The sequence below is a fragment of the Cannabis sativa genome, chromosome 5 (assembly GCF_029168945.1).
Source record: "Cannabis sativa cultivar Pink pepper isolate KNU-18-1 chromosome 5, ASM2916894v1, whole genome shotgun sequence".
In the NCBI taxonomy this organism is placed as follows: domain Eukaryota; kingdom Viridiplantae; phylum Streptophyta; class Magnoliopsida; order Rosales; family Cannabaceae; genus Cannabis; species Cannabis sativa.
In genome coordinates, this window is record NC_083605.1 from 71,199,558 (window position 1) to 71,216,957 (window position 17,400).

General features: G+C 33.9%; 2 protein-coding genes across 2 annotated transcripts; both read right to left on the bottom strand.

The window, feature by feature from the left end:
* Positions 1–22: 22 nt before the first annotated feature.
* LOC115716582 (serine/threonine-protein kinase SAPK3) lies at positions 23–3,064 on the bottom strand. Its single transcript, XM_030645411.2, has 9 exons — positions 2,443–3,064; positions 1,850–1,924; positions 1,577–1,678; positions 1,445–1,498; positions 1,270–1,362; positions 1,103–1,195; positions 826–930; positions 644–742; positions 23–563 (listed from the first exon to the last, which is right to left on the bottom strand). The coding sequence occupies exons 1-9, from the start codon at positions 2,563–2,565 to the stop codon at positions 294–296; spliced, it is 1,014 nt and encodes a 337-aa protein (XP_030501271.1). The 5' UTR covers positions 2,566–3,064; the 3' UTR covers positions 23–293.
* A 9,520-nt stretch (positions 3,065–12,584) lies between these two features.
* LOC115716685 (large ribosomal subunit protein eL18y) lies at positions 12,585–14,503 on the bottom strand. Its single transcript, XM_030645537.2, has 5 exons — positions 14,318–14,503; positions 14,129–14,218; positions 13,337–13,465; positions 13,048–13,230; positions 12,585–12,929 (listed from the first exon to the last, which is right to left on the bottom strand). The coding sequence occupies exons 1-5, from the start codon at positions 14,318–14,320 to the stop codon at positions 12,771–12,773; spliced, it is 564 nt and encodes a 187-aa protein (XP_030501397.1). The 5' UTR covers positions 14,321–14,503; the 3' UTR covers positions 12,585–12,770.
* Positions 14,504–17,400: the final 2,897 nt, after the last annotated feature.

Genomic DNA, 17,400 nt, shown 5'->3' on the forward strand with positions numbered 1-17,400 from the left:
AATAAAAAAGAAGACAAAAATCTAAGAGCAAAAGTGAGTTTATAACATAAGAAACCCCATAATAATATCGGTTTTGAAGACTCTATAGCTTTTACACATGTTTGATGCATAGTAAGTAGCAATAATAATCATTTATATAACTGTACAATCTCACAAGTCACAACCAACCCTCTCTTCCTCCTGACTCCCAAATTCAAGTTTTTATGGGTAAATCAAACTCAAAATTACATACACAAAAAAAAAAAACTATAAAGTTCATGATGATGATCATCATCATATTGTTTGACCTCCCTTTAAACAGATTCAAGGTAATCACCACTGACATCAATTTCGGACTCATCATCAGGGTCTGATGTCGATGCTGTGGCGCCTAGACCAGTTGTAGCTTTGGACCCTTCTCCTGGCGTCTTTGCCTCTTGTATGATTCGCATTATCTCTTCAACGCTCTGTGTGTTTTGGTCTGTTTCCGATTTCGCCTGATTGGTCTTTTCCACTTCAACTAGTTCCTTTGGCAAGTTTTTCAGGAACCAAGGGTGTTGTTTGATTTCCGGGATTGTAATCCTCTACACAATATATAAACACAGCATTGTAATTTGTAAGAGACCATATTTCTATTGCACTAAATATGAGATGTTGTTGTTACCTTGGCGGGATTCGCAACGAATATACGAGAAAGAAGGTGTTTGCATTCTGCAGATACTCTAACATAATCTGGTATTGAGTATTGGACACTCATGATTCTCTGTTTTTAAGAATTTGAACATGTCAGTTACAACAGCCGAAAAAATATAAAGCTTTAGTTTTCAATTCATAAGCTCAACTAACCCCGATTGTCTTTCGAAAATTTCTTGGATCTTCGGGATCTTCAAAGGGATAAGCTCCAACCAACATCACATATAACGTCACACCGCAGGACCAAACATCTGCAATCTATAATATGCGGTATTGTATGATAAGTACTACGAGGTTTCTCGTCTTAAAACTAATTGGTTATGAGTAGTGTACTCTTAACAAAGGAATTAAGTTTGACACAGCAATGTTGGGAATTGGAATTGTGGGATTTGTATATTGAAAATAATGTTGCATCAAAAAACACATGTACCTTTCCATCATATTCTTTTCGAGACAAAACTTCAGGCGCGATGTAAGCAGGTGTTCCGACAGTGGATTTAGGTTGAGAGTGCAACAAGGCAGACTGCAGAGAATACAATTTTGTTGTAAGTTCGATGAAATCCATAATCGTATCATTTTCAATTGCGAATTTCTAACCTTGGAGTAACCAAAATCGCATATTTTAAGACGAGGTGTTGGACTTCCATCCAGCAGCGTGTTTTCGAGCTTCAGATCCCTATGGCAAATTTGCTGCAATGAAGATTTTGATCAGTTTTTCATTTGGAAAAGAGAGTCTAAAATACTATGCCAAACAATGCAACAAACATAGTACCATTGAATGACAGTAACTGACTCCAGAAAGTAGCTGCTGGAAGAAAAACCTTGCCTGCCCAAAATATCAAATTTTTTCAATCATCAAACATATTTTGTGATACCAAGAGCCAAGAATCTATCAATTACTAACCTCATCTTCACTAAATCTTCCAGCACTGCATATCCTTTCGAAAAGTTCGCCACCAGCTGCATATTCCATCACAATGGCTAGGTGTGTTGGAGTCAAGCAAACCTGCAGGGTGGGAAACAGTTTCTTCAACATTATCCTGATAACCAACATAGCTTGATGTTCTGTTTTTTTACTTGTTTTTATCTTCTTTTAAGTTTGATCAGACGGGTTTTCGATGAACAGAACAAAGACTTGTTCTTTCAATCTATTTCAATTGAATTATTTAGTCCTTACCTCCTTGAATCTGACAATGTTAGGATGCCTCAAGGACCTATGGTTTATGATTTCTCTTTGTACATTCTCATCAATCTGAAACCGAAATGGGAATCATAAACTTGGCGAAATTTCGAATACAAAACAATCAGTATGACATAACTATCAATATTAAGAATATAACATCTTTGGAGCAAAATTGTTTGGCTAAAATACTTGAGCTAGAACAAAGTTAGGTACACAATGACAAAATCATAGGACACATTTTAATAAAGTGCAGACATTTATGATTTAAGAAACATTTCAAACCAAAGTAAGGAACACCAACAACTCTTCTAAGGATCAAGTAACATCTTTACAGTTAATCACAGCTGAAAAAAGTATAGAACATGTAGAAATCAAAGGAAAAAAAAAGAACTTTTTTTCCCAAAACCAAAATGAGAGTAAACGGTTCACAACAATAAGAAAAATAAGAAGACCTCAAAAAAGAAAAAGGGAATATCACTGAGAAAGTCAACATCAAATAATTTAAGATGATCCAAAAAAGAAAAATCAATTTTGTGGTAAACAATTAATCATAATTCTCTTGATCATTAAGAGAAAAAAAAATATACCTTTTTTCCCCTTTCTATGTATTTAACTGCAACAAGCTCCTTACTCTTCTTATCTCTGACCAGTCTGGCCACACCAAAATTCCCAGAACCAAGCTCCTTCAATGGCTCATACCTCTCCTCCATTGCAAAATTCAATTTCAAAAATCTACCAAACCAAACCAAACCAGACCAAAAAGAACCAAAAATCACAGCAGAAATGAAACTTTAAGATACCCAATCCCAAATAGAAAACGACAATATAACAAATCAATAGTCCAACAAAAGCAAAAAGCAAAAGGCAAAGCAAATAAAGAATGAATAAAAGAAAAAGTGAATGACTTTTTTCTCTTTTCAAAGAAAAACAAAATCCAAATCAAGAAAGGTAAAAAGCCCAACTAAAACCCAGAGAGAAAAAAGACACTTTGTTTCAAAAACATAACACAACCATCTGAATGACTCAAAAATGAAACAAAAACTTATTATGTTTCCATATTCAAACAGATATTCTTACAAAAGAAACCCAAAGTGATAATAAATAAATCATCAATTTTCAATTTTTTTGATAAATAGTACAAAATCTATTTGGAAGAATGAGAATTAAATAAACGACACGTATAAGCATAGAAAGAGTCGCTTTTAAGTGTCGCTCGTTAAAGTCAGTGATTCTGACAGGTGTCTTGCGTATATTGACACGCAGTCCGTAGGTTTAAGTTCAGGTGGGTCCCACATCTTACGTGGTGACGTCACTTTCAAATGTCTTATTTTAGATAAAACGAGATAAATTCATTCTGGGCCCCACACTACACCCCCTTGTGGGTCCCATCACACTTCGGTGTACGTATGGTTTGAGCATGAGCCAATCAGAATTTGACAGCTCGGATAACTCTCTCACGCGCGCTCTGCCGACATTTCTTACTGTTGGTGCTGAGCCGAAAGGCCCCGTTGGTAGTGGAATTGTAGTGGCTAGCTAGCTACTTTGATGGGTCCCTTCTTCTATAACGGTTGGTGGTGACTTTTTAAATGACTAATTTGCCCCTGGTTTGTTTTAATGTGTTCGTTACCGTTGGATGGTTTTTTTATTGTGAATTGACGGTCAGATTTGGAGAGATGATGCCATATTTGATCCACCGGTGAGGTCACTGCAATTTTAATTGATTTATTTTAGTTGGGTGATTTATGACGGTCCAGTTGAACGGCTCGGATTAGAGATGCGTCCCAATGTAGTGTCAATGCAGTTTTTATGTTGACTAAATGAGTGATTTTTTTAGTTTTTTTTTTTTTTTTTGAGAAATGCTAAAAAGTGTTGTTGGTGCTTATTAATTTATTAAGTGGCGTTTGGTTAGAGGTAATGAAATGGAATGAAATAGAAAGGAAACAATTTTCATTTCATTCCTTTGTTTGGTTGCATTTTAAAGTATTGAAATAGCATTCTAATGGAATGCTCTTTCCACCATTTTGATTGAATGGTTATTCTATTTTAAAAAGAAATGAATGATCATTCTAATGTAACAAGAAAAAAAAATTTAATTATTTTTTTATCAATTTTTTTTATGTATTTTAAATTTTATTGCATTCCATTCCTATTCCTATTCTCATTCTCATTCCTATTCCTATCGCTATTGGTGTACTTAAGTATCGGGTCTCGTATAGTTTAACATAATAATTTTTATGTTAGACAACACTAATACCTTTTAGCATTAAGAAATTTTGAGATATTTTAATGTTTAATTAATGCTTGATATTTTTTTAGCAAAATTAATGCTTAGTGAATAAAAAGGGTAAAGTAACACCTTCGATTACGGGTTGATAGTAATTATATGCTCACACATCAATTATACATTGGAATGCATGGACCCTGCAGGGAGATGTCCTATGGGAGGAGGATTTCCTGTATAAATGGACAATGGAGCAGAGACGGATATTATTTTTTGTTTTTGAATGTTAAATGGGGCTGTAAAAGGGATCACACTCCCCGTCCTGAGACTCGTTTAGTATTTTATTTTATATTTTTAATTATATTTTACAATTTATAATTTATATTTACATTTTTGTACTATATTAATATCATTTTTATAACTTTTAAGTTGTGTTTTTATTGAATAATAATTATTTTGTAATATTTAAATTTTTATATAGTTTGATGTTTTTAAATATTTAAAATTTTATTATAAACTTTATTTTTTATTAAGGGATTTCCCGTCCCGTCTCGCCCCTATTAGGGGATTTCCCGCCTCATCCCCAATGGGGAATAAGCGGAAATGGAAATTAAAATCCTTAATGGAAATGGGGACGGGAGGAGCACTTCCTACCAATTTTCTACCCTGTGTGCATCCCTAATTATACACAAACTTAACACACATTTCGTGGTAACAGGGTCAGCCTGAAATTCAGTGGGTCATACGAAAAAAAAAAATTATTTTTAGGTCCTTCTTTAGAAAAAATATAGTATTTTTTAAAATTAATAAACAAAATATGTATAATTTTAAAAGGAAAAAAAAATATTTTTCTGAGCCCCTAGATTAGGTGGGCCCTAGTCACAGGCCTAGGCCACCTATGCCCAAAGCTGGGCCTGGGTAGTAAATTATTTTTAACAAGTAGGACCCATCATAAATGGAGATGATTGGATAAAATTATTTGTCACATAAGTATATGTTAAATTTGTGTTTAGTATTTGTGTGCAATTATAGGTGATGCTAGTCAATTCTAATACTGGTTAGGGGTGAGAAAAAAATCTAAAAAATCGACTAAACCGAATATACCGACCATCCGAACACCGAAAAAATCGACAACTAAAAAACCGCATTCGGTTAAAACTGCCTTAACATGGTCAGTTTTAGTATCAATGGCAAACCGACCGATTAAACTGAAAACCGACCGATCGTATATATAATATATAATATATATTATTTTTGTACATATTTAATATACAATTTTATTAAACTAGTTTTACTTATATCTTTTTTATTTAAAGTCTCAATTATTTATTGCTTTATTTTATTATAGTTTGATGCATTTACATATTATATATACACATTCACAAAATAATATAAGTTTTTTAATATAATTTATTACTATATTAGTAGCACAAATAATTTGATCAAATTTAAAAAAGTTTATTTTACATTATTTATTTAACTAAAAAAGTTTTATTCTTAAATTATATGATATTTGATACAATACTCTAATTTTTTTTAGTTTTTAAATAATTATAAAAATTTTAAAAACTTATTTTTAAAAAAAAAAAAATGAAGTTCGTTTTGGTCGGTTTAAACCGACTTAACTGTAGATTAAAACGGTCGGTTTTTTTTACATTTGTATAATGGTCGGTCAGTTTTCGGATTATAACCATGAAAACCGAAAACTGAATTTCAAATTTTTTTGTGTATAAAAAACCGACCAAACCGACCGTTGTTCACCCCTATTACTCGTGTCTTTTAGTATTTTAGAATTTAAGATAAAGTATATGAGGTTTAATCTCATAACTAATGGACAATAAGAAGAGTAGCTCATCCATCTTATATAACATTTTGTGCTCGTGTGGTAGGGCATAGGCGGACCCACATTGTAGCGAGGGGGGGCAGTCGCCCCCCCTGAAAAAAAAATTGAGAAAAAAATGTATATGTATTTTAATTAGTTACAACATATATTTGTATCAAAAGATGATATTTATAGTCATAATAGTAACCTTGGTGTAACGGTTAAGGTAGTTGGTAAATAGGTTAGAGTGTAAAGGTTCAAACCCCACTAACTACACTTTATATTTTCTTTTTAAATTTATTTACGCCCCCCCTCACTTTAAATTCTGGGTCCGCCACTGTGGTAGGGTATATAGGTATCGTATTGTATTAAATAATAAATAACATCATGTTTTGATAAAATATTGTATTGTATTAATTATTAATACCATAAATTTTAATACAATATGAGTCGTATTATTTAATACATCACAAACAACCTGTATTAGCTTGTATTATAAACTTTTACAAAGAGTCTAGGGTCAACCTCAGCCCCGACCCCAGCCCCAAACTAAGGACTCGGACCCAAACCCAGACCCCGGACTTTGACACAAACCCAAACGGGCCAAACCTTAGATCCCAGACCCAAAACCTGGACCCATACCCCAAACCAGGACCCAGACCAAACCTTGGACCCTAGACTCGAACCCAAAACCCAAACCCCAAACTCGAACCTAAACCCCAAACCAAGACCCTAACCGAACCCCAGACCCCAGACCTGGACCCTAGACCCCGAACCTGACCGAGACCTAGACCCCGGACCCAGACGCGAACCCTAATCCCAGACCTAGACTCAAACTCGAGATTTGACCTCGAACCCCGGACCAGGACTCGAACTCAAATTGGACCCTAAACTTGCACCCGAACCCGAACCTGCACCCCGACCCTAACCCAGACCTAGCCTTGAACCCAAACCTGCACCCCGACCCTAACCTGAACCTAGCCCTGAATCCCAAACACGAGTTCAGGCCCGAGTCTATGTCCCAATTCAAGTCCAGTGTTCAAGTTCGTGTTCGGGTTCGAGTTTTGGTTTGGGTTTAAGTCCAAGGTCTGGGTCCAGATTCGGGTCCCGGTCTCTGTCCGGGTCCAACTCCAGGGTCCGAATCCAAGCGTTGGTTAAGGTTGGGGTAGAGTTTATTGTAAAGAATTTATAATTAATTCTACATAACCTATTAGTACAAATCAATATTAAATATAGTATTGTATTAAATAATACTAATATATACAATATATCACGATGCACCAAACATTTATTTTTATATATTATCAATGTGAGACTATCTTTAATATTTAAGTAAAAGTTACAATTTTATTATATAAATTATTGGTAAGATAAATAACAAATAAATAAGGTTAATTTTATACTAATTAATAGTAATACAATAAATAATAAAAATGTAAAATTTATTGTGTGTCAAGTTTTACTCTTCTATTTTCTGGTGCAATTTTGCACCATTTTTAACTTGTGACAAATCTTGTAAATTTTTTTTTTTTTTGAAAGAAATCTTGTAAATTTTTTAAAATAGCATTGGACTTGGAGCAGTTTTTTTAGAAAGCAATATCGATACGTTTTTATTAGTATTCTATTAGAAATGTTCTAGAAAGAGTCAAAACTTATTCTTTAAAATATTTTTTGGTAGCTTATAATTTATATTTTTATATAATAGTTTACATTGCAATATGAATCTGCAAAACATTTTCAAAAAACAAAAAACAAAACAAATCTAAATAATTTATAAACACATTCACAAAATTTATTTGACTATTTTGTTTTGAGTAGCGATCAAACTAAATATGAAAAAAAAATTTAAAAAAAAAATAAATAAATAAATATGAGAAGGGAAATTTCATTTTTAATGCTTAAAAAAATACCGTGTAGTAAAATTTAGACTCCTAATTAATTTATACAATTAAATGCTATTGTTTTCAATTTCTACCAAAAATATCCTCCCTTCCATTTTCCTTCTCTCTCTGTCTCTTTCTCTTTCTCGCACCACCGAGACCAACCAGACCCAGGCACCGAGACCACCCAACCACCACCACCGAACCTCCTTTCCTCCACCACCGAACCTCCTCATCTACTCAAAAACCCAGACGAAACCCAGAGGCCCAAGACAGGTCGGACCTCCATAGCACTCAAGCATCAAAAAACCCAGAGGCCACGAACCTCTGTCTCCGTCTTCATCTTCATCTTCGTGTTTATTTTTTTTATTGTATTTATCGATAGGTTATCGATAAGTTATCGATAGTTTATCGATGGCATTTATCGATAGTATATCGATGACATATATCAATAGGTTATCGATAGGTTATCGATGATTTCTGTTTGCACACAAAAAAAAGCAGTGCGCAGACAAAACCATCGATAAAGTATCGATAACCCATCGATAATCCCATTTTGGCTAGAAAATCATACCTTCCACCACCATCTAATGTGTCAAACAAATACGAATTCAATGAGCTTCTGGTTGGGGGAGGGTTCGGTGGGCGATGGCGAATGGCGATGGTGGTTGAGAGAAGCCGAGGAGGAAGAAGAGAGAAAGATTTGGGTAGGTGAGATTTGGGGATTGTTGGATTAAGTTTTGGGTAGATGAGGAGGTTCGGTGGTGGAGGTGAAGAGGTTCATTGGTGTGACAGTCAGTAGTCTCGTGATCCGTAAGGGGAAATATCGGGTAAGCTGTGCAATCCCACATCGCCTGGGGAAGGTCAAGTAGGATGATTCGTAGACTGTGTAGGTATAGGACTACACAGTTGAAGAGAGGTTAAATGGATTGATTGGTACTACCTATATCAACAAGGTGCATCTTGTTTTTCGGTAGCCCATCTCGAAAGAACTCCACAGTTAAGCGTGCTTAGCCTGGAGCAATTTCAAGGATGGGTGACCTCCTGGGAAGTTTTCCCAAGATGCGTGTGAGTGAGGACAAAACACGCTAAAAACACTCGTGTTGTTCTGTAGGGTCAGTCATCAATCCAGGAAGTAGCTAAAGTGGCGTACTCGTGTAAAAGAGCCATTAGTCCGTGGGTGTAAGGGCCCAATGGAGGCTTGAAGCGGGGACGTTACAATTGGTGGTGGTTAGTGGTGTCGGTGCCTGAGTTTGAGCGTCTCAGTGGTTCGAGAAAGAGGAAGAGAGAGTGAGGAAGAGAAAGAGAGAGAGACAAAGAGAGAAGGAAAATAAAAGGGAGGGTATTTTGGGTAGAAATTGAAAACAATAGTATTAAATTGTATAAATTAATTAGGAGTCTAAATTTTGTTAGTGGGTATTTTTTTAAGCATTAAAAATGAAATTTTCCTATGAGAATTGTGAGCTTCTATGCCAAAATTGTCGCCATTTTGGCAATATTACTAAGTTTCATCACCAAACAAAAACTAACAAGGCCCATTACCTTTTCAAAGAAGTGACGTTTTGTTGGAAATTATTTTACCAGGATCTTAGATCTACTCACAAGTATGTTTATTAACATCCTAAATAAGAACTTTCTAAAACGATAAATTAAACACATATAAAGTTTAAGAAACCTTACATTGGGTGCAGCGGAATTAAATGACTCCTTCCGTTCAGATCTCTAACCCTTGTATCCTTTCTGTAGCAGAGTATTATCAAGATCTGAACCTAGATCTCTTTCTCTGAATCCTTGATGCTGAATCTCCTTTGCTGATGATCTTTCTTCACGATCTTCCTCACTATGATTGAGGTATTGCTTGCTGTGTGTGGGCACTACTCTAATCACTAGGGTAAGTTCGAAAATCAAAGGAAGAAGAGAGAGAGTGAGTGGCGGCTAGGGAAGAGAGAGAGGAGGCTCAGGTTTTTCTGATTCAGAAAGTGTAATTTTCCTGAAGCCTTCACTATCTATTTATAGCATTCCACTAGGGTTAGGTTTCAATTATTTGGCATTAAAATAATGAAAATATCAACTTAAAAAGCCTACAAAGGTGGCTGGCCATGGCTTAGTGGATTGGGCCTTGCTTTTTGCAATTTTGCAATTTTAACACCTTTTGTATCTGATTTTCTCAAAAATGCCAATTTCCTAATCCAACCATTTAAATGCAAATTCTAACTATTTAATAACTATAAATAATTATTAAATAATATTGTCATTTATCATATTTATTAATTGAACCATACAAAGTATCATAATTAACAAATATGCCCCTACTAACTCTTTCTTTACAATTTCGCCCTTACTTAGTGAAAATTTCACAAATAGACATAGTCTAATTTGTGAATTATAATTGATTAATCAAAACCAATTACATGAGTCTTACAAACAATATTATCTCAACTAGTGTGGGGACCATGGGTCTATATAACCGAGCTTCCAATAAGTAGATCAATAATTTAGCACTAAAATTCACTAACTTATTAATTCTTCGTTGAATCCACGCATAGAACTTAGAATTGCACTCTGAGTATATAGAATGCTCTATATGTTCCACCATATAGATACATCATTAGTTATCCATTGTTATAATCCTAATTTGATCAATGATCCTCTATATGAATGATCTACACTGTAAAGGGATTAGATTACCGTAACACCCTACTATGTATTTTATCCGTAAAACACTTGACCCCGTATAAATGATATTTCAGCTTATGTGAAATGAGATCTCCACCATTTATTTTCGTTTGGTCAAGCTCGAAGGAGATCATCCTTTGCATACTATTCGCCAGATAGAAGCTATAGATTCCATGTTTATGCTAGCGCTCCCACTCAATTGCACTACCGTGTTCCCAAAATGTACGTATCACCCTGGCCTAAAAGTAGGCTTAAATAACAAATCAAAGAACACGAATAGCCTTTCAAGATTGAGCCTAATCACAACAGGATTAAGATCATTTGATCTAGGATCAACTTGGCGATATTGACTTGAATAGATTTTACGGTAAGTTTAATTAAATCTAAGTCAAAGTTCAATATCGGTCCCTTCCGATGCATACTCCATGCATCCAACCTGAGCTTTACTTTAACCAATGTTCTAGAAAGAACATAGTATTTCTCCAAATACAAGTAAACTCTTGTTGTAGATTATCATATCAGTAAAACCCTGTGTCTGATAAATCTAGGAAACTTTATTCACATAGTCATGTTTACTTTCCAATGTGATGACAACACAATAAACATGATCAAGTATGTGAAAAGGGTTTAAGATGAATTTATAAATCAAATAGACAAGCAATTGATAAAGTGAACCAAAACGTACACAAATGAATGAAAAATACTTCTGTTTCTTTATTGATGTTGAATAAAATAGATTACATTGAAATGGAGTTTTATTTAGGGCATAAAACCTAACACGTTTTTCCTTTCGAATTAATTTAGAAATATCCAAAAATTACAAAAAATTTACCTTTTTACAAAATATTATTTTTTTTTAACATTTTTTCAAAAAAAAAATTCTTACAATCAATTGTTTTTAGGTTCTAAAAAAGAGTGTTATTTGCACATTAGTTTCACGTTGCGAAAATATATTATAATATTGCTGCAACATGAAAACGTTATTTTTCTTATAAAAAAATCAGATATCTGTAAAAGCATAACAAAAAAAGAAAAGAAAAGTTGAAGAATACCCCTTTTTCTTATACATTAACTAAATTTATCTTCAAATAAAATTTAATTCAAATATACATCTTTTTATGAGTATTGTACCTAAACTATCACACTCACATAACTAAGACATAATTTCAAACATAATAGATTTGTCTTCTTTGTAGATGGATGAGTAGATTTGTGGGAAAGTTGGGACAAAATTTTAATTAGAGAAAAATGAAAACTGTCGTAAAGTGATAGAGGTAAAATTGGTAGAATGATTAAAAAAAAGAGATAAACATAATAGATTTTAAAAGAGATATAAAAATTAAAGACATCAAGTTAAAATAAGTATGTAGCATAATTTATTTTTTTTAAAAAAAAAAAAAAAAAAAAAAGAGCAATTTTATATACTTTGTGTAAATTTCACTTTTTTCCTTTGTATATTTTCGTGGGACTCCGTTTAGGTTGGCCTAAACCCTTCTTTACCACCGAGTATTGAAGCTAGTTCTGAAGCCAGCATTGCCTCTTTCACTCTTGGAAGTGTCCTTTTATTCCTTTTTCTCTCATTAATACCTAGAAAAGACAGGTAATACTACTTAAATATACCCCCTTAGGCTCAGAGTGAAGTGTTCTTTGGACACAAATCTTCTTTTGGGATCACTTAGTTAATTATACATCTACACTCATTTTTATGAGATTAGCTCTATTTGAAGAGAGATGAATTTTGCATATGTTTTTGGAAAAGTTAGAAAGGTCTTTGTTTGTTAGGGAAGGCTAGAGTGGATTTAAGATATCATCACCTTCCCGAACTCCACCATTTGCATTCGATATTTCCGCCATTAAAGGAACAGGCTACTCTAACATGAGAGCCTCCGATACCCTTCGAATTAACAACTTTGTTCAATGGAACTCGTGAGTGAAGGTTTTGTATTACTTGACTTGTACATCATGAAAGAAATTCATATCAAGCATTGATATCAAATAGCAAACACTAAAACATTGCTCCTAAAGATTCATATAGCTCTATACAATGACCTTATTTATCATCACTTGTATCATTTTTTTCTTTTTTAAAATTGTAATCTCTATTGGCAATTTAAAATTAGAACAAATACGTTAAAAGTATTAAATGTCATTTTATAAAATGGGAAAGATAATCAAAATAACTAGCATCAACAACCAATCCAAGTTTGAAAATCCATGTAATGTAACACAAGAACAAGAAAAAGCATAAGACCAAGCAAAATTGAATTGTCGGAGAGAATAGATAGTCGTTTGCTTTTAATTACTACTAAACTCAGCTTAAACCCTAAATCCTCTGCTGTTCCTCTTTCCTCTAGCCTTCTCGAACTTCCTTCCCTTTGAGCGAACGTAGGGCTTAGTGTGACTGTGAGGCACACCAGGAGCTGGACCAAAGTGCTTCACTGCTTCACGTGAATTCTTTGGACCTCTTAGAAGAACCTACAGAGATAACACAAAAAAAGATTCTCATCATATAATGGTGAGTGATTTGGTAAGTTGGGGATTCGAAAATTGATCTGATATAAGAGAGAAGTAAAAATGATGTGAAGTCAAATACCGTGTTCTGCCCAAGAGGTGCTCTCAAAGCAAGCTGATCAAAGGTGAGGCACTCCCCTCCTGCTTTCTCGATTCTGGCACGTGCAGTCTCGGTAAACCTCAATGCAGTGACCTTCATTGCTGGAACATCATGAACCCGAATGTCATCGGTGACAGTTCCAACGAGCACAGCAACCTTACCTTCCTATAAATAATGTAGAGGAACACATGATTAATATACATTAACTAAATTTCTCACTAAAAAAATCACAGATAATGTAGTACAAGGCTGCTGAGATTAGAGTTATCACCTTTCCTTGCATGTAACGGATCAGTCTAGAAAGAGAAAGTGGTGCCTTGTTGACCTTGCTCATAAAAAGACGCTTGAGAATAACTGCATTGAACTTGCTTCCAGTTCTTCGCACAAGAAAGCGATATAACTGTAATAGAAAAAACCAACATCTAGTCAGACCATGTTCATATATACAAACTAATTGCCACAAAATCATAGAAAGGAGATGTTACATAATGAAAAGACACTACAGTTGAAAAGGCAAACATTCTTTTGCATTTGCCCAGAAACAACAAAATCCATTCGCATACATAATAAAATTACACAAAATTATGGACTGTAGTTCTCTCAGAGTATTACAGATAAGAATCTTCGTGAGGTAATCAGTATATATCACCATAAAAAAGAACAATAATATACAACATGGCCTAGTCTTGTAAAATTAAGAAACATACATTTCTAGACCTTAAGATCCCATAATGAGCTGAGATACACATTTGCCATCATTGTTATTTCACAAATGACCAAACAGACTTTCAGAATATTCACAACAACACTTGAGCTGAATCAGTGATACAACTCACCAACTAAGATTTACAAACCAGATTCATAATAAACCTAACAAATCTAGGGTTAGTACTACAAAATCATTCAGCATCACATTTAGCTTCTTAAGTTCTTGCAAGAGATTATCATATTCAAGTAGATACAAGCAAACCCATATAACACAAAAACAAACATTTGCAATTAACCCTATAATTCCACAAAAAAAAAAACAAAAAAAAAATGGGAAAAGGTATAGCTAAAGGACCTTGACAAGAAGCTTGAGATAAACATCATCGGATTTTGGTGCGGTCCTCTTGGTCTTCTTGGACTTACCTCCTGCAACTAGATCGATACCCTGTTCGCCAACATAGCCAAATCGAAATGATTCAGTTCAAAGACAGAATCTTTTACATGAAATAAGCTCAAAGAGAGTGGGAGATAAGAGATTTGGTACCATGGTGGTGTAGGTTTATCGCTGCTCTCCCTCGCTCGCCGCCTGGTGTAACCCAAAATGAAAGAAGCTAGGGTTTAACTCTCAAGCCTTTTATGATTATTGTAAGGGTGCGGGGACAGACCACTTCTTTTGTTTTCATAAGAATCCCCAAAATATCTTATAATTACAAAATCTGTCAAACCAAATGCCAAATTTAACATATTATGCGTTTTAATACCCTCTATTTGCAAAATATGCCACAATTTCAATACTAAATGGAAAATTTCATAACCCATGCTTTATTTTAGACCCCAAACTAAAAGGGAAATTTACATGGTATACTAACTTTTGTTATTTTTTTACAAAAATACTGCCAGGTGGTATTTTTTACTTTTTTACTGTGTTTTTTTATAAGTTTCATACTGCAGTATATTGTGTTAAGTTTTCACTGGTGTTCTACTGTTGTTTTGTAGTTGTTCCACTGTTGTTTTTAGTTGTTCTGTTTTGTGTTCTACTGGTGTTTTATAAAAACACAGTATTTTTGAAAATATTTTTGTGTGACAGTATTTTTGTAAAACTTATCTCAAATTCCAGTATTTTTGTAAGTTTCCCAACTAAAATGATACTTTATTTCACCTCATTTCCCTCTTTTACCCCCTCATAACAATAAAGCTAAAAAAAACAACAACTCTCTCCCTCTATCTCAATCTCTCCTTTCACGAGGATGACGGTCGGCGACGCCAGAGAGATCACTAAGGCCACGCATCACGCACATATTAGAAAAACTAGATAACTCAAGATATAAAAAATTATATATAATATAGAACACAATAATAATAGATAATAATTAGATATCTGTATCTAATTGATTCGTAGAAATTATCGCAATTCGATAGTGTAATTCTATTAACTAAGTCTTCCTCTCTAGGTCTAGATCTCAAAATCATAAGCAATTTTATTTATTTGATTATCAAAAGTATACGATTGTGATGAGATATTAGAGACTTAGCTACATAATTACATAAGGCACCATTTTTTGTAACAAAATTACATTTTTACGTTTAAAGAATTTTTTTTACATTTTTACGGGTTTTCATAGAAATAACACGAAAACAACAAGAAAATTACATAAAAGTAACATGAAAATAACATTTAAATAATATCAAAACAACAACAAAAAATAACATATAGATAATAAAAAATCAACAACAAATTAACAAGAGTATAACATAAAAAAAATCGTATTTTCTGTAAATAAAATCAAAAAAATTGTAAAATTATTTAAAATTTCGTAAAACTGTATTTTTGTATTTTTTTGTTGTTTTTGTGTATTTGTGAAATAATCTCAAAAATTTATCTGTTGGTTTCAAGAGGAATAATAAATAGTATTGATGGAAATTAAAAATGAGTTTATTATGGGAATTGGTTTATTTGGATGGAGTCAATCTCTCTCTATTCACTATTTTAGTTATCAAAGAATGTAAAAAAATAAAAAATAAATAAAAGGGCATTAAATAAGGAAAAGAAATCATAAAAAGAAAAAAAAAATATATATTGCTTTTTTTTTTTTTAATTTGGGCATGTCGCATTAGTGGAACGCTGAGTTCAAAAAAAATATATAAAAAGTAACACCTTTTTAATTTTTGGGCCCTGTGCATCAGCACTTTTTGCACGTGTACATGGCCGACCTTGCTTGTAAGGTATAGGATTTTATGAGGATCTTCTCTAAAAATTATGATTCAAGTTGAGAAAGACATTGAGATTGAGTTTTTTAATTTTTCTTAGGATTAGAAGTTCTCTGAATATTCGTAACAAGAGTGTGTGATATTTATCTTTTATTGTATAATTAAATCTAATAAAAATTAAAAGAAAATAATAAAATAATTATAATCTGATGTTAAGTTAACTTTAAATAAAATAATTAAATAATAATTTTATTCATTAGATATAAGTTTTAAATTTAAATTTCAAAACTTAGGATTTCTATGTTAAATTTTTTTTTTGAGGAAAGGCGTTTATAATATAAATTAAACTGAGTTTAGACCTCACGGTCATTACATAAAATAGCATCCGGTATAGAAGGGACCGGGATAGAACCATACAACTGATGGGAGAAAGCCCATCTAGCCACATTATGAGCGGCAAAGTTACAAGATCTGCTAACATAAGAAAAACAACAGGTATTAAATAAAGGAGATGACTTAGTACAAAATGAGACGTAGTTCTCTAAGGCCCAACGAGATCCATTCCCATTGATAGCGTCGATGACTACTCTCGAATCATTCTCCACAATAACATACTTATAGCCGAAATTTGAAGCAACTGATACAGCCAAGCAGCAAGCCGCAGCTTCACCACACAGGGCATCCGAGAACTCCTCCCGAGCCGTGTGAACATTAATCACTCTGCCAAGATGATCTCTAGCAACCACAGCAATACACGAACTCTCCAGACCTACTTTCACATCACAGTTCAGCTTTATCCAGTCCTCAGGGGGAGGGGACCAAGCTTCCTTTAGCACCAGAGTTGGACTAGAGAGTAGAGAATCATACATATCTGCATAGGAGGTACAAATAATATCAAAGCATTTGTTAAAGTCAACAGGACAGTTATTATGGACCTTATCATTACGCACCCTCCATATAGTATCCACAACAATAGAAGCATACAAGAATATATCATCGGCACTGGCCCCTTTGTGTTTAAGATCCCAGATGAACTTAATCCAATCCCAGACACGAATGCCCGTATCACAGACTAGATAGATACCCCACGGAGATGAACGCCATAAGTGAAGAGCTACATCACAAGAAAGGAAAAGATGTTCAACAGATTCTTCCCCCACGCCACAAAGGGGGCAACTCGAGTCCTCTATATGGAAACGTTTTCCTATAACATCTCTTACAGGAAGAGCATTGGATAAGATGCTCCACCACATGACTTTGTGTCGCTCCAAGATTTTGCTATTCCACAATTTATTCCAAAGCTTTGGCGCAACATCACAGTGAGGAGCTCTTTCCAGGGCTTGGGATAGATAAGCAGACTTACACGAGAACTGCCCGTTACTTTCCAGCGTCCAAACCCATCTATCTTGACCAACACCA

Excerpts from the sequence above, each read along its gene's own strand:
- LOC115716582 (XM_030645411.2), bottom strand. The coding sequence starts at position 2,565 with ATGGAGGAGAGGTATGAGCCATTGAAGGAGCTTGGTTCTGGGAATTTT. Across the intron at positions 1,679-1,849 it reads ACATTGTCAGATTCAAGGAG|GTTTGCTTGACTCCAACACA; the intron begins GTAAGGACTAAA and ends CCCACCCTGCAG. Across the intron at positions 1,196-1,269 it reads GCGATTTTGGTTACTCCAAG|TCTGCCTTGTTGCACTCTCA; the intron begins GTTAGAAATTCG and ends TATTCTCTGCAG.
- LOC115716685 (XM_030645537.2), bottom strand. Across the intron at positions 13,231-13,336 it reads TCCGTTACATGCAAGGAAAG|GAAGGTAAGGTTGCTGTGCT; the intron begins GTGATAACTCTA and ends CATTATTTATAG. Across the intron at positions 12,930-13,047 it reads CACCTCTTGGGCAGAACACG|GTTCTTCTAAGAGGTCCAAA; the intron begins GTATTTGACTTC and ends TTATCTCTGTAG.